The sequence below is a fragment of the Salvia hispanica genome, chromosome 3 (assembly GCF_023119035.1).
Source record: "Salvia hispanica cultivar TCC Black 2014 chromosome 3, UniMelb_Shisp_WGS_1.0, whole genome shotgun sequence".
In the NCBI taxonomy this organism is placed as follows: domain Eukaryota; kingdom Viridiplantae; phylum Streptophyta; class Magnoliopsida; order Lamiales; family Lamiaceae; genus Salvia; species Salvia hispanica.
The window spans coordinates 39,804,614-39,827,463 of record NC_062967.1 but is presented as its reverse complement, the minus strand read 5'-3'; the positions used below and the strand labels follow the sequence as shown (position 1 = coordinate 39,827,463).

Here is a 22,850-nt window from a genome sequence, read left to right as displayed (position 1 = left end):
ATTTAATTGAAAAAGAAATTAGGGCCGTATCCCCCTTCCCATGATCCCTCGCCCCAAAGGAACTTAATATAAATAGGAGAAAAAAGGGGGGCAGAAAACATTTTCTCATTATTGTAATTTTAAAACCCCTCTCTAAGTGGGGGAAATTTAAATCCTCCCCTTTTCCCAAAAGGTTTTCCCCTTTTTTTATTTAAGCCCTATACAGTAAGATACCCCCGATTTGGAGGGGGAAACCCAAAAGAAGATTTGTGGTCAGACCGCATCAGTGGAAAAGCACCATTTCTTTTTTGGAGAATTTTTTGGGTATTTTTCTCTCCGTGAAAAGCATGTTTTAGGTTTTCAATATTCTTAAAGCATGATTAATTCAAGTTATGAGCATGATACATTGATAATTCGGAATAGTTTTTGTCTAAATAATCCAAATAGTCATTATTATGTGATTTTTAAAGCAGCCTTCCTTGGGCCCCAACACCCTTTTTCCCAACAACTCCTCAGGGGAGAAAGTTTCATCCCGGGTTTCAAGTCCCCCCGGGTTGATGGGGGAAGGCAAAAAAATCAAGCGGGCGATGTTGTCCCCCTCGGCCCCCACGGGCCCCGGGCATCCCCCCACCCCCGCCACCCCCCCCGGGGCCCAATCCCCATCTCGGCATCAGGCCCCCCGCCCCCCGCCCCCCGGCTACTCTCCCCTCGCATCCCCCCCCACGGGTACATTTTTAGACCGCCCATGGGACTCCATCCACCCCGGGGGCCCGGGGTAGCCCCCCACGTCACGGAGGAGTTCGTTGTTGTTCTCCATTTTGCGATGTTATCTTGTGGGGAAAATTTAAAAAGAAAACTCGTAAAAAACAAGTGGTGCGAAGAAAAAATTTTAAAAACGCGTATATGAGTTTCCAAAAAATTTAAAAAAAAAAAAAACGCTCGCGCGCTGGGCCCTCGGGGGGCCCCTGGGGAGGGCCGGGTAGGGGAATCGGTGTCGTGGTTTTTTGCCCAAAAGGGCTCCGATTACAATGGTTGGGACGGAAAGGGGTACCCCCGCTGCCATTGGGGAGTTTTAAAGATTTTTTTTGATTTTTTTAAGTTAAAGGGGTATGGGGTTTTGGAGAAATTAATGTCTTGTGTGTTTTTTTTAAAGGTAAAATTTCTGAATAAATTATGTATTATGTTAAACCTTAAATAATTACCCTCCGCCTCCAAATAGTGACACCTTTGATCCGCAGGTTTTAAGTATAAGGAAAAGGGAGTTGAAAAAGGGGGGAGATCTATTTTTTAAAGTATTTATTTTATAAAAAAAGTGAGTAAGAATGAGTTAATGGTTTTCCACTCCAAAAAATTTAAAAAAGTGAAGTGTATCAAACTTTGGAGCGGGTAAATGGAAACGTGTTAAATTTTGGGGGCGGGGGTAGTAGAAATGAATTAAAATTATGTATTTAGGTTGCTTGGATTGATTTGATCTAGTAGTGTTAAATTTTTTGAATGTAAATATAAATTAAATCCCCGGCCGGGCTAGTTCTTTTGTTTGGTCGACTTTTTTTAATTTTTGATATCCTTTAATTTGGATCCAAATTTTAAAGTTAACTTTTTCCCTCAAATTTTTTCTTTTAATCCCGTTTTGACCTAATTTTTTTCAATATTATTACTAACTCGCCAATTATATCCTTAATTATTTTAATATATTATCATTTAAAATACAAAATAAATAATATTAAAAGAAAATCATAAATTTTAAAAACAACAACTCGCCCCCGATCTTCGGCTACGCGACACCGACTTCCAGCGCCTCACGGTTTACACTCGCTACACATCGTCGTGATTTGGGGGGCGCTTCTCGCGTTCGGCCGAGAAGGTGTTCCCCGCATGACCTGGGTCGCCTCAAATGCAGAAAGAAATGCTATACTTCTGATAGGACGGGGAAAATTTATTTAGATAAGCATATAGTATATTAATATTTGCATCAACAACTATGTTACTATAAGTCGAGACAACTTTCATAAATGCAATGCTCATAGGACGGATGAAAATGAAAACGCATATTTTATGAAAGAGTTTTGAACAACTAGTGTTTGAATTCTCAGATTCAATTTCTTCATCCTATTCACATCTAACAACAACAACATAATTTGGTCAAAATCGAAATTAACGTTAGTATAATTTGAAAAAGTTAACTTTGGACCGATTGATCCGAGTTAAAATTTTTGAGACCCAAAAATTCAAAAAATAATGTTTATGACCAAAATCATAAATGAACTATATTCGGATTAATTTTCTTTTTTTCTTAAATATATTGACTGTGGGCTAAGAAAGTTATGTAAGGCCCATCCTTTCATTTATAATGTGATGTACGTAATGATATTGTAGTATGTTATGATTATGATTTATGAGACCACATGGATAGGAATACGTATCTTCACCCTAAATTTTATTTATATAAAAAAAATATAAATTGTGCTAGTCAACGAATAAGTTTACTAAAAAACAAAAATCTACATTTTATTTGAGGTCTATATAACTTATCCACAACACAAATAAAACAGCATTGGCCTCAGATATTAGCAACACATACCACTGCATTAGCACTTTGAGTAATGGAAAGAAGTATCGTGCTCTATCCAACTCCGGGAATGGGCATCTCATCTCCATGGTGGAGCTCGGAAAATTCATCCTCCGCCACCACCCATCCTTCTCCATCACCATCCTCACCATGCCGCCGCCCTTCCGCAGCGGCTCCACGCTCCAATACATTGCCCACATCTCCGCCACCGTGCCATCCATCACCTTCCACCACTTGCCCGCCGTGTCCTCGATCTCGGCGCGTTCCCTTCGCCCGAGGCGATTCTCTTCGAAGCCCTCGACCGCCACAACCCCCACGTGCTCCACGCGCTCGAGACTTTGTCTGCCTCCGCCACCGTCTCGGCCTTCATCATCGACTTCTTCTGCACCACAGCGCAGCCGATCGCCGCCAAGCTCGGGATCCCTACCTACTACTTCCTCACCTCCGGAGCTCACTTCACTTCGCTTCTTTTGCACCTGCCGGAGATTGACAGAACCACCACCCAGAGCTTCAAAGACATGAAAAACACGCTTTTGGATATTCCCGGGGACCTCCGGTACCGGCCACCGACATGGTAACGATAGTTTCATCCTAAAATCGATCATTTATAGTAGTGGTTTTTTTGTTAAGATATTACTATAGTAATAATTATTTTGTTTAATTTGCCAATACTCTTTCTCAAACTTTTTAAGAAATTATTTTCTAATATACTTGGATCACCACTATCGATCAAATATGCCAAAGTTTAAAATCCATATATTTTGCTATGGCAATATTATATAGTAATTTCAATTCGATATATTACTCCATCACTTAAATTAGCCACGTGGAGTTTTCTCTTTGTACCGATAAGGAATATTGTTATATTTTTGTACGAAGTAGCTTTAAATCCCTGGGCCGTATTCTGCCATTGAGGTGTTTATAAATCGGTGCGAAATAGTTATCGGATTAGCTGGTGGATACACTTGAATTACAAAAAAAAATACTCTTCCGGTCAACTTAAGATGACACGTTTCCTTTTTAGTCTTCCATTAAGATGACATATAACTTTCTCTCCAATTAATACACTCAACCACTTTTTCTTACTTTCATTAAAATATCCATCTTTCTTATCTCTCTACTTTAATACTTACAACCACCTTGCGTTCTCTCCAATTAAACACTTTAACTAATATTCCTAAAATCTACGAACAAGAATGCTGCGTACGAGATAGTCTTCTTTACCGAATGACATTTAAATACGTGTTGTCTCCAAAGTCATTATTTTCGGGACATATAAAGTATTTTTAAATTTTCCACCATTTTTCAACAAGTAAGACCGCTTCTTTATCGAATGACATCCGAAACTTCCTTATCGTCTCCGATAACATGCCATATTCATCTAAGATATTGTTATGCTTTTTTTTCCTTTCAGTTGTCAACACTCTCCCTCAAACTTTTAAAATGATTTTTCTAAATTGGTTGAACCAACCATATCAATCGAATGGTCCAAATTTAAAACCTACATATCGAGCTAGATCAATGTATTTTTCAGTTTCATTCTAGAAAACAATTATATCGTTAGCAAATTTTTTTTTTACACTGATGTGAATGTTAAAATTTCTATTTTCTTTTCATTTGCCATCGGTAAGACCGCTCTTGATCGAACATCGACCACTATCGAAACTTCCTCAACGTCTCCACCACATGCCCGTTTCCCCCGGGGATACTCATAAACACGTTGAGAGTCTCGAACCTACGCCCGAGAATTGCGAAGGAAAATGCAAAAAGCCGGCCCCCCAATTTTCTGGGCGCTTTTAGCGCCCAAAAAGAGACGCCGCCGCGAACACAACGCCTAAATGGCTCGGACAAACAACTAGAAAAAGGCGCCTTCCTATGCTTCCAGCTTAGGTTTATTTCCAACATCTCACTAAAAGAGATAGCCGAGGGTTTAGAGAGAAGTGGCCCAGTTTCCCGGGGTGGTCCTCTCCGCCGCCAGAGGACAAACCCAAAAATGTTCACCGTCGTGGGAGCCGGACTTGGACTCCCTCCGCCGCCCGGGTTACAGGAGGGGGAGGGGGATGGTGGTGGGGGGTGGGCCCCGCAGGGGGCGGTTTTGAGCCATGCGGCGGTGGGAGGGTTCGTGACGCACCGTGGGTGGAACTCGGCTCGGGGGCAGGGAGGGTGTGCCGATGGGCCCCGTGGCCGCCACGCGGAGCAAGATTTCAATGGGTGGTGATGGTGGAGGGGCGGGGGTGGCGGTGAGGGTGGAGGGGAAAGGGGGGGGGGGCTGGTTTGGGGGGAGGAGGTGGGAGAGGGGAGTGAGGGAGTGATGGAGGGTGAGTGTGAGGAAGGTGGTGGAGGAGAAGAGGAAGGAGGCGAGGGCCGATGGGGGAGGGAGGCGAGTCTGTCTGCGATGGAAAGCTTATTGATTTGTGGAAGTCTTAATTAAGTTTAATTAATGGGGTTAAATCTCTACATCTTCACTAATTAGTAGGGATTTGGTGATGTTTTGTGGAGTTCGAATTATTTACATGTATGGCTTGAGGTAATGCAGTAATAAATTGATTTGATGGTGGGTCATCACTCATATTTATGAGGTGGTTATTTTGTTAATTTATTTTTAAAATTTGCTAACTACAATATCGTCATTTTTTGAGTAACAATATCAATGTATCCAACAAAAATGTTGATATTAATGTCAATTAACAATAAAGTAGTTATAACTAACTTTTAAAAATACCTCAAAAGTTTAAATGCATATAATTATTCAATTTAAATTATTTTTTCACCAAACATAAATCAAATTAAGATTATTTTAAAAGGTTTTTAATAAGATTCACCTGATCGTTCAGTAAAAATTTAAAAAATATGTTGATATTTTTACAAAATTAAAAAACATACCTAATAAAAATAGTCAACATATAAAGATCACATGATATGTTAATACACTATATGATATTTTTATCCAAACTCTACATTTAATGATTCTTTTATTTTTTAAATTTAAATAATAATAAAATAAAATTACACAGAAATTTATACACTATTAGATTTCTAAAATTCTACGCCCCAAAAATTTAAAAAGATCAAACAATTAAAGGTAAACTTAACAATCAATTAAAGGTGAAATAACAATTGATCGTACTCCCATATTTATATTTATATGTATTTAGTAGAAGATGGAATGAAAATGACATAGATGATCTGACTGTGAGATGATCACATATATAGCCATATAGATCTTGGACAATTTATTACTAGAGGATGAAACACATCATTTTTGTTTGGCCCAGTTTCATTATTAAAGCAAAGTGGATACGGAAAGTCAGTGGAATGTATATTCTATTTTTCATCACGCGGAATATGATGCGAAAAATGCGCAACACTTAATCGCAGCCATTTAATTCTATTCTCTCTTCCCCCCCATGTGAAAAGAAAATGTGTTTGTGAGATAGGACAGTACCATTTAACAATTGATGAAAGGAACAATTGTCACAGTGGACATTTGCAGTACAAATAATGGACAATTATGTCACTGAAATGGATTCACGTGATAAATAAATAAGCACTAAATAATGGATATTTGTCAACTATATGATGAAATTATATTAAAACTATAATAAAATATATCATACACGAATAGAGTACAAAATCAACTTAATTAAGAAAAAGTATATCGTAAAATAGGTATAGATAGTATATAAATAATAAATTACGAATTACATTATTAATTTAAGGAAAGATATGTGTAAATTAAAACAAATCAAAATGTGTTCGAAATTTACAGTAAATATTTTGATGATAAATTAAATTAAGATATTGTAAATCTTTTATGGATTAATTTAAATAAATTAAAGATTGACTATTTAATGTGGGTTGATAAAGTGGCGTGATTTTAGGTATAGTAAAAACAGCTGAAATATAGACTTTCAATACAAACCTTTTCGTTTTTTTCAATATTTTTTTGTTTTAACCATAGGTGTATCAATATTTTAATTAATTACATGTGATAGTTATTTCAGCCATTAAATGGACGAAATCGAAGGATGAGATTGGTTTTGTATTTTAGTATACTCCCTCCGTCTCTGAGAGCTAATCAATTTCTTTTGATCGTCTCATTATATTGAGTGTTGTATTTTTTGGCAAAAATACTTTATTTCTCTCACTTTACTCTTTCTTCATCTCTCTACATTTTCCTTTTCTACTTTATTCTCCTTTTATTTAACTCATTTAAAACAACTTTTCTTAAATTTCGCATCAAAGAAATGTATACTCTTACTGACGGAGGAGTACTATTTAGCATAAGCATATACTATATTAATATTTGCATCAACTATTATGTTACTATAAGTCGAGACAACTTTTCGTAAATGAAAATGCCATGGACGAGATGAAAATAGAAAATGACATATTTTATGGAAAGAATGAGTATTAAATTACCAAAAAGAAAAGGAAATAGTATATGAAATAGTATAATCTTAAATGACGAAATGCATTAGAAAAAGAAAAAAGGAAGTAGGACAACTATTTAAATCTTAAATAATTTAATTACGTCATTAATGATTTTCATAAGTATAGGAGTATTAGTAATTTATTTTATTATACATTGATCAATCTAATCCCAAAGAAGAAAACTCTTTTCCTGTCGAGTCCCCTAGGTGGACCCATTAACTCTTGTTGACCACCTAGATTCGAGAACAGGGCTTTTGTTTGGTGAATCTATAAATGCATCGAAATTTTTTGCTTATTTCCCATCTTAAAAAGCACCTTAGGTGAGCTCCACTATACATGGCTGCCTGGCCGTGTTCAATACTGGTTGCGGGCCAGCAAATGGCGCAGCAAAAAAATCGTGCGGCACAATACCCAGTTTCCACTATAGTGACATGGCCAAACCACCAAATTTTTTTTCTTTTCATTTTGTCTATATTTTAATTCTACTATAATTAAAATTGTTGGGGGACAATAATTAAATAAAATGCATAATTTAATGAAAACTAAATCGAAAAACAAATCTTCATAAACTTGCAAAATTATACAAAAAATTTTTAAAACCCCAAAAAAACAAAAAAAAACAATGGATACTGGCCTATCACCCGAACCCGCCACTTCATCTTCCCCGTGCTCGTCCCCCCACGCCACCCCCGCCCTCTCCCCCCTCGGGGCCCCCGGGGGCCCCGCCCCCCGGGTGTCCCTCCCCCCCAATCGCCCTCGCCTCACTATAAGGTCGTGAACCGTCTTGGTAGCGGGTGGTGACTTCTCTAAGGAAGTGCCCCCGGAGTTGTTTATCATCCACCCCGGGGTGTTGTTCAACGCCCCCCCGGGGCCGTCCGGGAGCGCGGAGGGCCCCCCGGGAGTTTGGGAGGCGCGGGGGGGGGGGCGGGATGGCGGGGGGCCCAAAACCCGTGGGCGGGAAAATTAGGGGGGCGTCCTCCAGACCCTCGTTGGGGTCGGGTCCTGAACCCCCTATCGAGTTCCGCCTCCCCCGTCTTTGGCTAGCCCGAAATCGAGCCGTTCTCGAATGGCTCGTTTTGGGATCCGAAACGAGGTTCCGTGATAAACTTTTTGCCTATTTCCCTTTGAACAAGCAAGGGGGATTTGGTGGCCCTTTTGACCTCGGCAGTCCGGTTGGTTCTCGTATATCCCCAATGAACTTGAAAAAGGGGTGACCCCGCAAACCCAATCATGGGGGTGTACGGTCGGCCCCCACGGTTTAATTCATTGTACCAAGACTTTCCGCGAAAAAATTGTCATCCTCCCACTATGGAACCGCCCCACCGCGCCCCATGCCTAGCAAAAGGGACTCCGGGGTGTACAAAAACCCCGGCGACCCCCGCCGCCGCCCCCCCTTCCGCCGCCGCCATGCCGGAAAACCCCGGGCCCCCCCCCGCCCGCCGCCCCCCCCCGCCCACCCCGCCCCCCCCCCTTCCCGCCCCCCACCGCCCTTCTTCCCCCCCTCTCCCCGTCTCTACACACCCGGGCGTGGGCCGGGGTATCGGGGGCCCCATTGTTCCGTGAATCTTCGATTCCGCGGAAAAAAGCCCTGCAAAGGGGAAAGTTTAAATTTAAGCGGAAGTTAATTCGCCCATTTTTGGGCATACCCGCCCCCTTTTTGGGTACGCCCGCTACTCGAAAAGGCCCCGGTTTTGGGGTGTTTGTACAGGCCCCGCGTGGCGGACTCCACTCGGGAGGAGGAGGGGGGGTGACCCCCGGCGGGGGGGGGAAACCCCCCTTCGTACTCCAAAACGGTTTTCCTGCTCCCATTTCAAAAAAATTTAAAATGGGGAATAGGGAAAATTGGTGTGAGAGTAGAGTAAAAATAAGATATGAATTTTTGGTATAAATAGAAAAAAATTTAAATTTTTTTTAAAAAAAAAAAATTAAAAAGGGGAGCCCCGGTCGGCCAAGCGCCCGGCCGAGATGGGGGCGCCCCGTCCACCCCCGCCCATAGTGGGGGCCCGCCTCCCGTTTCCATTTTTAGTATAGTGGGCACCAGTGTCTTTTGAGGAGATTAAAGAAAACAAAAAAATTTCGAAATCGTGCAAAAAACTTTGATCAAATCAATTGGTGGTTCTAAAATTATTTGATCATAAAATTAGAAACAAAAACCTTCTTATGTGTATTGAGATAATAACAAAAACTTGATCGGATTTTGAAGAAGATGAAGTCTGGGAAACAATCCCGGGTTTTAAGAAAAATATTTTCAAAAAGGTTTAAATTCAAATTAGTCCTTGATTTTTGAAATTACATTTTGGATGAATTTAAAGAACCTTTTGTTGGAAATAAAAAATTTCACCCCGGGGCTCGCCTGGACCGCTTTCGGGGCCGGACCCCGTTTATTTGTTTAGGGGGCCCCCAACATCTAATAATTCAAATAAACGGCACTGCCCCCCTACTTTAAAAGATGTTTTTATAAAAATAATCGATTAACGTTAATCCAATTCCTAAAATATCAACTTCTCCCAAAAGGGCCCTTTGAAATATCATACACATATTCTTGATTGGGATTAAGAAATGACCCTTTAGATCTTCACTACCCAAAATTTTCAATGCACTTCTAATTGTTTTATTGGTAGGGAGTGAGGCTTGGAAAATAATTCTTTGTCGTGTGAGATGTCACATGCACTCGCAACTTCTTGAGGCATGACAAAATGAGTAAAGAGAGGGAAAAAAGATATGAATCATGATTTTCCCCTTTTTTTTTTTTACAATATTAATACGAGTCGTAAGTTGTTTTTTAGGCCTATTCGAATCCACAACCGATAATTGGGCGGTTTGATTAAATATTTTCCCTATAAATAGATAGTAATATCAACATGAATTCCTGCATGGGAATGTGGAAAAAATTTATCGGTACATGCATTACAAAGTGTAATTCGATGTTGTAAATGAATATAACAATTGAAATCCATTTGCATTTGTAGCTACTAGTTAGGATTATAAGTAAAGTTTCATAAAAAGGTAATTTCAAAAGATTTTGAATATTTATTAAAGATCAAAGTTAAATTTTCTCCTACCTTGAATTTTTCGAATTGCTAATTGCATGTTCCATCTCTATCATATAAGCTGTTATCAACCAGTTATGCCACATAGGAGCTAAATTATACGGGAGTACGTTTTTTTATAAAAAAAATGTGAAACTTTATTGTATTTTTTGCCTAATCATAGAAAAAAACCTAAATCGTACTATTACAATGTACCCACATTTTTGCCGCTCATATGATATGAGGACGAAGACATAGTTGAATGTGGAATTGAGTGTCATGGATTGCACCATGAGATTTAACGATAAGGAATTGTGATGCAAAGTTCGTAGAATTGCTCATCCATAAAAATATAGTACTAGTTTTATCATTTTTGATCGTTCCTTAGATTAAATAGTTCTAAATAAGGAAACTTTTAAACAACTAAATAGCATCAATATTGTGGGCCCAAATCTACTAATATTATTTTCATTATATTTTCTCATTTTTTATTTTATTTTACTAATTGTGTATTAAAACATCTGCATCTTTCAAGATTTTTCTTTTAACACGACGAAGTTAGTATGATATCCGAGCCATCAATAACTTTCGATATTGGCTATAATTTGGACATTTAATATGGGCCGGAAGCCCTAATTTATTGAATAATTCTGGACCGGGTATCCGATTCAAAGTTACCCGTTTGTACGTTTTTAAATAAGTTGACGCTATTAAGAAATCAATAAAATTTAATGTACACTTTTAAGTTTTAGTTTAGGGCAAATTGCTATAAAAATCATAAAATTTGGTTAATCCCACTACTTTAAATAGTCACTTATTATATTATAATTTTGATATTTTTTAGTTGTCCCCTTGATTTAGATTTGATGAGAAATTATGTAGTATAATTTGAGAGTATATATTTTAGTATTATACTACTAAAACTAATGATTTTTGTGATTAATACACAAATTAGAAAAATAAAAAAAAGCCATAGTATTGGCTTTTATACCATATACTATGTAGTATCTCCTCAATCCATAAGATATCTCACTTTCCTTTTTATTCTTCAACTAAGCATTTATCATTACTTAAAATAAACACATTTATCTCTACTTTATTTCTCTTTACTTTACTCTCTCCTCTCAACACATAAAATAAATTTACAAGAATCCGCTCTGGCCAAGAAAGGCATCTAAATCTTTGACGGAGGAGTACAATTTTCTTCCAATATAAATAAATTGGACAAAAATATTAAATGTAATTAATTATCTTTTAGGTTATGAATCAGAATTTGACAATTACAAACTGGAAAACTGGGCTATCGTTTGAATATTTCTCCACTCTCACTTTGAATCCACCCCAAAATCAAGCAGAATCTTCGCATTCGATTCACGCAATCCAAATCTCTTCTTCCCTTGAGGACTGACTGAGGAGGAGGAGGGGGTGGTTTTGAAATGAAATTTCTGCTACGATGAATGCGATAGCGGCGCTGATGGCTAACGGCGGCGACATCCAGAGGGCGCACATGGCCATGGCCATGGTCCAGGTCTTCAACGGCGGCTACCACGTCATCACCAAGGTCGCTCTCAACGTCGGCGTCAATGAGCTCGTTTTCTGTGTCTACCGTGACCTCCTCGCGCTCTCCATTCTCGCCCCCATCGCTTACGCCCGCGAGAAGTCAGTCACTCACCCTTTCTGATCGTGTTTTTTTAATTGATTGGATCATTGACTTCGTCGCGGATTATGTTGTTGTGTGGAGGCGGTTGCCGCTCGATCGCTGGTAGTTCTCTGTCAAGCTCTTTCGTTGTGTAAAATTGTTTCGATGATGGGGACTGGAGGGAGCAGTACGAGCGAGTGATAGCTCATTGGCTGAATTCAACGATTGTTCGACTGGGAAATTATAATTACTAGGATTATAATTTGTAGTACATAGTTTTGTCCTCACAGAGTTTTTAGTGAAATGTTATTAGGAGATTTGATTGGATCATTGAGCGGTTACTGCTCGATTGCTGGTAGTTCTTGTTCAAGCTCTTTCATTGTGTAATTCGTTTGGGAGAGGGGAAATTGGATGGGAGTGGTATGGTATGAGTGATTTATTTACCATTAGTTGAATTAATGTTGTTTGTCTTCATCGATGTGAGGCAAATTATAGGCACTTTCCGTCTAATTTGTAAAATTTGATTTGTACATAGTTTTGTTTCACAGCCTTTTTAGTGAAATGTTATTAGGAGATTTAAGTGTCTGAGTATCTTTCTGCAAAATGTGGAAGTGGATGCTAATGATCAATGCTTATTTCTACTCTAGGGAAGGATGTAATATGCTTCATCACATTTTGAGTCAGTTAATTTGTTTCCCTTTTTTGTTCAAGTTTCCAGTGTATGAACGCACTAGCAATTCCCAATGTTATGTTTCTTTTGTTTTTGCAGAAGGTTGCTGCCTCTAAATAGACGCCCTTTTATAGCGACCTTCTTTCTTCTGGGCTTGACTGGGTGAGTAGAATATTTCCATTTCGTTTTGAGCTTGAGCACGACTGTTTACTTAAATACTAATCGTGTGCTTATTTCTTTCCTGTTTGTCATTTTTCCATTGGATTAGTATTTTCGGGAACCAACTTCTGTTTCTAATTGGTCTTGGCTACACGAATCCAACTTTTGCTGCAGCCAGCCATACAGCCTGCTATTCCAGTCTTTTTACATTCATATTGGCTCTAATGTTGGGGTTGTCAGTCTCTAAGCTCTTCAAGCTATTAACATTACTCTTCGGCACAACACATAAGGAAATAAATAAATCAACGAAGGATCAAGAAACATAAAACTCCTGGACTTGCATTGCTTGCTTGTATGATTAGTCCTTTTGCTCATTTGAGGCCAGATACACACCAATCTTTTTACTAAAAAAAGAATTTTGTAGTTTGTCATGCTTACATGCAGCTATATTTGCAGTACAGAAACTCTTGAATTTACAGAAGACTGAAGGTCAAGAAAGTTGGGAGGTACTCTTGTTTGTGTTTTCAGTGTTTTTATGGCTATGTTCCAGGTCCAGGTGTGTTTGGATATAAGGATTTAGATTTTTGCTGCACATGGTGAAAGCTAAGTGTTAAGGCTGTACTAGAACCAGGTAGCTGGATAATGTCTGTTTTGATTAATAGGATTGGATCATTGGCACCTTGAGTTTTATGCTTGATTGGGAACTGCATGTGCATGGCTATTTATCTGGGGATTCAGGTAATACACACCATTCATTCTTGATATTAGATCATTTATAATCTGAATTTACTTCGATTAGTTGGTGTTTCTTCAAATCTACAAGTCAAATGCTATCTACTATTTTATCAAACATCTCCCTCCGAAATTACTAAGTACTGAAAATAATACCTCCTATCATGATCTAATTGAATTAAAAATGACTAAGCTCAGTGTCCTACTTGCTTGTATTGTTGTAAAGGCTTGAGAACTGAAAGTAACAAAAAGTAGTTGAATAGAATAGAATCCAAAACCCTTAACGAGGCCTACAGAAGAATCCTTCCAGAACTCACCAAGACAAAAAGACACGCTTCTGATCTTATGGAGGAACTGTAAATTATAAAACACTAATCTCTAAAGCCCAGGTAAACATGCCTATCTCCTGATCTGAAACCAGAGTACTAATAAACTCTGACTCTAATAAATCTGATGTCTAACTGTAACAATAACTAATAATTGAACTCTAACTCCTAATAGAATCAAATAACTAACAATTAATAGTTAACACAACAACGATCCCTGTCATTGTTGGTCGATTTGAACGGCTTCAATAACTCAAACAAGATGTTTATGGCGTTTACTTGTATTTTAATGCAGGCTCCCCTTTTAGCTAAATATCCTGCAAGTATATCAGTGACAGCATATTCCTACTTTTTTGGTGTTCTGTTTATGGTCACGACTACCTTTTTTGTGACAACTGAATCAACAGACTGGAGACTCACACGGTCCGAGGCTTTTGCTGTATTGTATGCTGTAAGTATTTTCGCAGTTTGCCTTTTCATTTTTCCCTGTCTAGTTAAGAAAATTGCACTTGGTGATCTAAAAAGTTCCTGAGTAATTGATTCTACTATATTAAACAATAAACATAAATTATGTTTGTTAGTAACGGTTGTGCTACAACAGCATGGATACATCAGTAGAACTTAAAATGTAGTTTCTGAAACCGTTTAGTTGCTGCATAAGGCTCCCATGGTTCATAACTGTTGCAAAGTGGTAATTTCAGCAAAAAACTATTGTTAAATACTTGGATAGATGAAAAATCCAAGATCTTTGAATCACATTACATCTTTTGTATCTAAGTAGCATATTTCATTTCATATTTCTTTGGTTCCTTACGAACAAACTTGTTTCTGTAGGGAATCGTAGCATCTGCATTGAACTATGGACTTTTGACTTGGTCGAATAAAACCCTTGGCCCTGCCACGGTTGCTCTGTACATTCCACTTCAACCTGCTGCTTCTGCTTTTCTGTCAAGAATGTTCCTTGGAAGCACGATTTACTTAGGAAGGTTATACCCCAATCCAATGCATTTTCATACTTATTTTCTTTGCACGACATTTTTCTAATATATTGACACAGTCATTGTGTGGCTAAGCTGTTGCTCTGTATTTGTAAACAGCATTTTGGGAGGATTTCTGATAATAGCGGGGCTTTATTTGGTAACGTGGGCATCCTACAGAGAAACACCGGTATCCATGGTAGGTTCTCCTCATGCACCTCTCGGTGACGGGGATCCACCCATCAATATGATCTCCTACCAGCTAGGTAACATTTTATCATCACCAACTTCGATACCCAAGATTGTGGATTAGCTTAAACTTATGATACCACCATAGGTTTTTCTATTGATGGATGTCACTTACATGGAAACCACAATTTTCATATGCTACTATGATTTAAGAATATGGTTTCTAATAACGTGGCCAACTTTTCACAATAGAAAGAGTGAATTTATTTTTGTAAGGATCACTAGCAAAAGTTAATTTGTTAATTTCTATTCCCCTCCCATTCAAGACGTTGACATTATTGAGTAACACGAGATTTTTGGAAGAGCTTTTAGGTGGAGTAAGTAGAGAGAAAAATATAGTTTATTATTATAATGAGGAGAGATGAGAAAAGGATTTATTTCCAAATATAGAAAGAGAACATCTTAAGAAATAGTAAAATGTGTGTCTTATGAATTTTATAATAAAAAGTAAGTGCGACAAGTGTATTTAGAAAACTAGCGACAAATAATGACAAAGTATTAAGAGAACTGCTCTACTATCAACCAATAAGCCATCTATATCCCCAACATTTTTTTTCCAATTTCTGAAGGTGGCCATTTTCTTGTGAGCATTGTAAAGTAAATGAATTGATTAGAATAGAACTAAAAAGAAATCCTCCAACGAGGCCCTAGTGAAGAATAAAGAAACGCTTCTAATCTAATGGGGGAAAACTCCTTATCTAAGACAGATTAATAAGAAAATCTGACTATAACTAAAACATAAACAGTTGGAGTACAAATAAGCGATCTTTATCATTATTCGTCTATTTGCACGGCTTCAATAACTCAGCTATATGTTTGTGGTGTTTTACTTATTTTTATGCAGGCTCCAATCCCCTTTTGCACCCGTTCTTTTGCATTTTTTTTCATTTTTTCCCAACAATTTGTGGGTTCAAACTTCAAAATCCAAATGCTCTCTCCAGATAAATTTTACATTCTGGACCACGAGCTTAAATGGGTACTTAAACTTTTATTTATTTTTAATTGATTCAACAATATTTATTTATATATATATATATAATGTTCTTAGTTATTTTCAAGAAATCACGTTTTCTTCACTCCACAATCATACACCATAAAATACGCACTCGTGATGGTCAACCTTATTAAACACAATATATAAGTTCGTATTGACATGTTAACAATTAGACAAATAATTGATCAAGTCTTAGGTATATATAATATAATTGCACGTTAAACTTGCATTTTCATAAATAAATGTACCCTGACTTTGAACAGATTACAGATCCATCATACCAGTCTGTCTAAATGTATTAATATAACTAGTAATTATAAATCCTCACAGGAATAAGGCCAAAGTTGACTATATTTAATAATTAAAACTTGATTCAGGCTGTTTAACTAAACTTAAACCCAATAAAATAACAAAATAAATCATTTTGGGACCGGCTTAATATGCCACATTGATGAGGATCTCGTTTTTAAATTATTACTTGATATAACAAATAAGACAAACTAAACACATGGTTCTTTTATTTATTTCAATTTTTTAATATTGATTATTGAACAATGAACATGATGAAGTTAAATAATTTAATCAGTTGAACTGCAAATCACCTTCAAATATGATTTGCTAATTTCATCAACACCACACCAACACTTCAAAATGGAAAGTTTTGCTCTTTCTCTCAATGCAAGCTTCCCTCCTTCAACCCTCCACTCCTCATTCCGAGCCACAAAAACTACTAAACCAAACCTAACCGCAGCCAAACCACCTAGAGCCGCTGCTTCCGACGTCGGCGGTGAGGAAGTCCAATCCCCACAAAGAGTAAAAAAACCACTCCATGAAATAATCTTCAAGCCATTAGACAATCTCATCTCCACCTTCAATAACTCCCACCTCCCTCCCTACCTAGACCCCGAACACGTCCTCTCCGGCAGCTTCTCCCCGACCGAGGAGCTCCCCCCAACCCCATGCCAGGTAGTGGAGGAATTTCTTTTCTTTATTTATATAATATCATCAAATTTTCATTATTCTGTGTTATTCGTTATGCAAAAGCCCCTATCATCGTAATAAAACATATGGTAATTTTTAAAAATTTTCGAATTGAATTTTAGTCCCTAACAAAACAAATTTCTGCTTCCGCCCTGTAGGTGGTAGAGGGCTCCCTCCCGCCGTGCCTCGACGGCGCCTACCTCCAAAACGGCCCAAACCCGCAGTTCACCCCCCACGGCCCATACCATCTCGTTGACGGCGATGGCATGATCCACACCGTCAAAATCTCCAGTGGCGAAGCGACCTTCTGCAGCCGCTTCGTCAAGACCAACAAGTACATCGCCGAGCGCGATCTTGGCTACCCCATTTACCCCAACATGTTCGGAGCCTTCACCAGCAAAATCACCGCCTCATTGCTGCTGACCGCCGCTCGGATTCTTACCGGCCAGTTCAACCCCTTCGCCAACGGCGTCGGCACCGCCAACACGAGCTTAGCGTTGATCGCCGGCGAACTCTTCGCACTCGTCGAAACCGACATTCCGTACCAGATCACGGTGACGGAGAACGGAGACGTCGCCACCGTTGGTCGCCGCGACTTCGACAGCCCGGAGAGTTTCCAGATCATGACGGCGCACCCGAAATTCGATCCAGAAACCGGCGAGACGTTCTCCTTCCGTTATTTCCCGATTCCTCCGTTTCTGAAGCTTTTCCGAATCGATTCCGACGGAAAAAAGCATAAATCCGTCCCGATTTACTCCATGAAAAATTGCTCGTTCGTTCACGATTTCGCTGTGACGAAACGATTTGCCGTGTTTCCTGATACTCAGATCGCGATCAAGCCAATTGAGATTTTGAGAGGCAAATCGACGATGAGAGTAGATCTCGAGAAAATTCCGAAGCTCGGTGTGATTCCGAGATACGCCGCAGATGAGAGTGAGATGCATTGGATCGATGCGCCGGGGCTGAATCTGCTCCACACGGCCAATTCATGGGAGGAGGAAGACGGCGGCGGCGAGATCGTGATAATCGCCTCTAACATGCTTTCAATTGAGCACGTAGTGGAGCAGATCGAGCTTGTAGATCTATCAATGGAGAAGATCGTGATTGATCTCGCAACAAAGGATGTAAAGCGATACCCGCTTTCAGATCTACACCTCGATTTCGGAGTTATCAATCCGAAATACGCCGGGAAGAAGAATAGATACGTGTATGCGGCGGTTGTGGAGAGCATTCCGAAGATGCTGGGAGTCGTGAAGATAGATTTGTCGCGATCGACGGCGGAGGGCGGCGATTGCGTGGTGGCGAGGCGGATGTACGGACCAGGCTGCTACGGAAGCGAGCCGATTTTCGTGGCGAGGGAGGGGGCGGAGGAGGAGGACGATGGATACCTGGTGGCGTACGTGAGTAATGAGAAGACGGAGGAATCGCATTTTGTGGTGATGGATGCGAAATCGGCGACGCTCGACATTGTTGCAGCTGTTAAGCTTCCTCGTAGGGTTCCTCAAGGCTTCCATTCCATCTTTGTTAAGCAAACTGAGCTCCTCAAAATGTGAGGATTTCTGCTTTCCATTTATCAAATCGATTCAACATCACGTATAGTTATTTTGCATTCACTGTTTAATGCTGTAATTATATTGTTGTGTAGCAATGTTCGGGTGCGTTCAATTTGGCAATGCGAATTATGATTTCAGTTGTTTTTAAACAGCGGAATGATCATCTTTTAATTTTTTTTGTGTGTCTTAGTTTAGTAGATTGGATAAGATTGAGCCTATGATTCATGAATATTGTTGAATCGAGTGGATCTATCCGCTTCATAATCTTGAAACGTTGCAAATTACTAATGATTTTAAAGTCTTTTTTCTCCCATAACAATTAGTTTTGGGTACTCTTAGCTCAATTCAATCTCACATAATCAGACCAATTTAGCCTTCAGTAACCGGAAACCTCATTTACTTATGAAGTGGAAAATGTAACTGATGGGATGATTTGTTATAATACAATTAAGGCATGCTCAATTTGCAAGAATATACTACTATCTTATGATTAATTCAGTAATACGCTTGATTCATGATATTAAATCGGGAACGGATCCCCTGCTGTGGAGAAATCACAGCAGGGGCTGCTGTGCTCAAAACGCAGCGTTTCGGAGTTGGCGAACGGCGTCGTTTTCGGTTTCACAATTTGATTCACAATTTCTTATTCAAACGGCAGCGTTTCGGAGAATTGGGGAACGGCGCCGTTTTTGGTTTCACAATTTGATTGACCAGTTTCTTCCACGTTTTCATTTCACTCTAATTCCTCTCTTTCTGATTTTTTTTCTTTACTGGAAACTAAATCAATTAAATAAAAATAAGAAATCTGATGTTACTTAGATTTGTTATAAACTAGACTAATCTGTGAAGGAGTTGCATAATTATATTTGGTCGATTTGTATGAGGCAATGGAGTATGTACGCTTGCAAATAAAACCAAGTGTTCCAGGTAATGCATACCAAGTGCTTGAAGAAAAGACCAAGGGAAGTAATTTACTTGAGATTTATTTAGAAACCTGCAATATCTGTTTCATAAGTCCTGCCCAAAGCCAATAATATAAAAACAAATAATAGTAAAAATTAATTATTCCATGTTCGATAATAATATATATTTCCCAATTTCATTTATAAAATATGAAATATGGTTTGGCATACGAAATACATACGTCCATGGAACAAACAAGTCAGTTCTCTAATTTTTCATTTCTAAAGTAAGTCTTCTCCCATTTCTCTAATACGTCAGACTGAAATAATCCAAACAGAGTAGATGTTTAAAACATTAATACTCCATTCATAGTTAACATTAGATATAACAATTATAATTCAGCACTTCAAGAGATGCTTACATCAAAATATATATTCAAATGCATGAGATATCTATTATATCAAAAAGTACAAGCATGAATTTCAATGATCTTGATCTTGATAGTTGATGCTAGATATGCCTCCAGAGCTCCATTCAATGCTGCATCGAATAATTGGATCAACTAAACATGTGCATGCTAAGAAGAAAAGATATAGTTTATAGAGGGGCACAACTAATAACAAAGAATAAAAGAGGGTACCATCTTGGACTTAAGCTGCTTGTTCTGCTTGTTATGCTGGAATTTGTTCCATCAACAGAATATAAGGTTTGATCTAATGGTGCCTACATTAAAAAATAGAAAAATATAAATTGCAACAAATTACACCTAAAAGCTGTAGTATAAGTAGAGTCATACCGTTAACAATTCAGTGAAACTTAAATAATTTCCAGTCCTTTCAAGGCATGCATTAGATGTTGGAAGTGTTGGACTTGCAACATGCAATGAATTTTGTGCTCCAACAACCTACAATTATTACAAAATATGTAATTAGCTAACTCATTTTCGAATCTATAGCAGTATAATAATTCTACTTACTTGTGCTTTGTGATTTGGTTTTCTTCGTTTTGATTGAAGTTCTACCCAACTCTTCAATCGTTTCGAACCTTTTGAACCAACCTTTTTCTTGAATCCTTTTGATACCATCATATGAGAAACAACTGGGGAAATCTTCGCATTGTTCCTATTTTCTTGGTCATCTTCTTTTGAACGCATTTCCATTACCTTTTTATAGAGATCAGACATCGTTTCATGCACCAAGGAGAAGGTTGATTGGTGAACAGAAGCTTCATTAGCCAACCTTATAAGCATTTGACATAGTCTCCTATACCGCTCAGCACTTTGCAATTTAGAATTTTCTTCAACTTCATTGCCTACATAGTCGTGCACTACACCAGCTCTAGCTTCTCTTGTCCATCTTTTAAGAATGTAATTCTCCGGAAGCAACTTCACGTCTAACACATCAAACACTTTCACAGAATGACAACATATCAATCCTATCATCTCAAACCTTCGGCAACTACAATGAATCATCTTTGTATTAGGATCATAGGTCACCCTCCATTCTCCATCATGATTGATTAGTTTGATGACATATTCGAATAATGATCCTGACTCATCTTTATGCTCTATATATGCAGCTGCAAACAAGATGAACTCATTCTGAAACAGATCAAAAACGGATGGAGTATAAATCTTAGAAAGTTGTTGTAACATGGGAGAACTCTCCAACCTCAACCTAGGCAATTTTTGGCGTGCCTCAAAATCACACTTTAGTTCGTTATACCGTTTATCCTCCACGACACGCTCAAAATTCTTAAAAAATTGTGCAATGTTTAAGGTTGGCATGGTACAATTCTTGATAGTAGAATTGACACTTTCACTAAGTTGTGTGCTTCTCATACCAAGGGTGAAGGCTTTTATATAGCAACATGCCCATTTCTCCTTCACGTTGTACATATGTTTCAACCACGTGTTGTCGTGGAGATTAAACTGTGTCAATAAGTTACTCCAAGCCTCCTCAAACTTGGCCTCATCCTCAAAGCCATACATACACCTTTTAAAATCTGTCAAGAAACACGATCCTTCCTTCATAAGATTTCCCAAGTGTTTGATTCCATTTTGCATTAAGTGCCATGTGCATAATCCATGAAATGTATCTGGCATTACCTCGTGCAAAGCTTTTGCCATAGCTTGATCTTGATCGGTAAAGACAGTCAGAGGCCTTTTGTTTTTGTGTGCCTCCAAAAAAGTTTCAAACAACCATTTAAATGAAGCTGTTGTTTCATCATACAAAAGTGATGCACCGAAAATCACAGCTCTTCTATGATGATTGAAACCTGAGAACACGGCAAGGGGTCTATTATCACGATTAGTACAATAAGTGGTATCTAATGACACAACATCGCCAAAGTACTCATAGTCGATCAACATTCTTGCATCTGCCCAAAAAACATTAGTTATCTGCTCTTCCATATCCATTTGGTTCGCATGATAGAATGACGGATTTTTGGATAGTTGATCTTGAAAGTATTTCATTAGACAACCGACTTCACCATATACCATGCTTCTCTGTCTCTTAGTACGAAGATAATTCTTAGCATCCAATATTGTGTAACCAATGCCATCTCTTCCTCCAGCTTGTCTACTCATCAAATTAAAAGACGATTTCTGATTTAGCCCAACATCATCCGCCAAATCTATCTCATGGGCTTGAACTTCTGTAATGCGACGTTGAGAAGATAACATATGTACTGTCTCGGGGAGATGAAGAGGATGATTATGCTCTTCAATAAACTCGTTTACTTTATACACACCATTCACATAAGTCACCCCCAATCTTACTTTACAATTTGTTCGAGTCTCAAGTCGAGGATTTTTTCTCAATGAATCTCTTTTGTCTTCTTGACGCACTCCTTCCTTACAACAAACATATTTATATGATGTTGTTCGACCCGTTTTTTTGCATTTGTTAAAATAATGTTTCCTGACTCCGAATCCAGCTTTTCCTCCGTATTGAACCCAAAACATCCAAGCATCATCTAAGCTATCAAATTCCATACCAACTTTAGGCTTCAAATCAATATCTGGACTTGTGTTCATGGTGACAAATTATTGCAAAAGTCTGTAAAAGCCACAAAAAGAAAATGTATAAAGAAAAAATGAAATCACATAATACATATGCAATGCTATGTTCCTCTGTACTAGATAGCAAGCTCCATAACAATCAAAACCAATAATATGTTCATAAGAAAATAATATTGAGAAAATAGAGTATTTCACTACAGAATGTCTCCATCCCCATAAAACATTAATAATAGAAAAATGTATAGATGATTTTACATTTAAATTGAATACCTGATGCTTATCAACAATGAGAAGCTTTGAGAAGAAAATTGCATAGAGAAAGAGGAGAGCAAAAAGTCGCGCAGCTTTGAGAAGAAAATTGCATAGAGAAAGAGGAGAGCAGAAAGTCGCGCGCGCCTTTTTTTTGGGAAAGATTAAGATGAAAAAGTTAATGATTCAATTTCTATATTCTAATATACAGAAAAATGAGGCAAAGGAAAATATTCAAAATAGCGTATTTCGGAAGAGAGAGGAAGTGCAGAAAATTAAAAATTATAGCACTTTTTTACTATTTTAAATTAAGCATGCAATACGGTGCCGTTTGGTCTTGGTCTTTTCTTCAAGCACTTGGTATGCATTACCTGGAACACTT

General features: G+C 38.3%; 2 protein-coding genes and 2 pseudogenes across 2 annotated transcripts; 3 read left to right on the top strand and 1 right to left on the bottom strand.

The window, feature by feature from the left end:
- Nucleotides 1-2,582: 2,582 nt before the first annotated feature.
- Nucleotides 2,583-5,123, top strand: LOC125210149 (annotated as a pseudogene).
- Nucleotides 5,124-11,284: 6,161 nt separating this feature from the next.
- Nucleotides 11,285-15,036, top strand: LOC125216330 (annotated as a pseudogene).
- Nucleotides 15,037-16,842: 1,806 nt separating this feature from the next.
- On the top strand, nucleotides 16,843-18,512 carry LOC125216329 (probable carotenoid cleavage dioxygenase 4, chloroplastic). Its single transcript, XM_048118022.1, has one exon. It carries the CDS (start codon nucleotides 17,005-17,007, stop codon nucleotides 18,289-18,291), a length of 1,287 nt encoding a protein of 428 aa, XP_047973979.1. The 5' UTR covers nucleotides 16,843-17,004; the 3' UTR covers nucleotides 18,292-18,512.
- A 1,164-nt stretch (nucleotides 18,513-19,676) lies between these two features.
- LOC125210148 (protein FAR1-RELATED SEQUENCE 5-like) lies at nucleotides 19,677-22,234 on the bottom strand. The gene is made up of 4 exons (XM_048109720.1): nucleotides 20,252-22,234; nucleotides 19,991-20,098; nucleotides 19,835-19,917; nucleotides 19,677-19,734 (listed from the first exon to the last, which is right to left on the bottom strand). Exons 1-4 carry the CDS (start codon nucleotides 22,232-22,234, stop codon nucleotides 19,677-19,679), a joined length of 2,232 nt encoding a protein of 743 aa, XP_047965677.1.
- Between the last annotated feature and the right edge of the window lie 616 nt (nucleotides 22,235-22,850).

Excerpts from the sequence above, each read along its gene's own strand:
- LOC125216329 (XM_048118022.1), top strand. The coding sequence starts at position 17,005 with ATGATCCACACCGTCAAAATCTCCAGTGGCGAAGCGACCTTCTGCAGC.
- LOC125210148 (XM_048109720.1), bottom strand. The coding sequence starts at position 22,234 with ATGAACACAAGTCCAGATATTGATTTGAAGCCTAAAGTTGGTATGGAA. Across the intron at positions 20,099-20,251 it reads CAAAAGGATTCAAGAAAAAG|GTTGTTGGAGCACAAAATTC; the intron begins GTTGGTTCAAAA and ends TAATAATTGTAG. Across the intron at positions 19,735-19,834 it reads AGCAGCTTAAGTCCAAGATG|CATTGAATGGAGCTCTGGAG; the intron begins GTACCCTCTTTT and ends TATTCGATGCAG.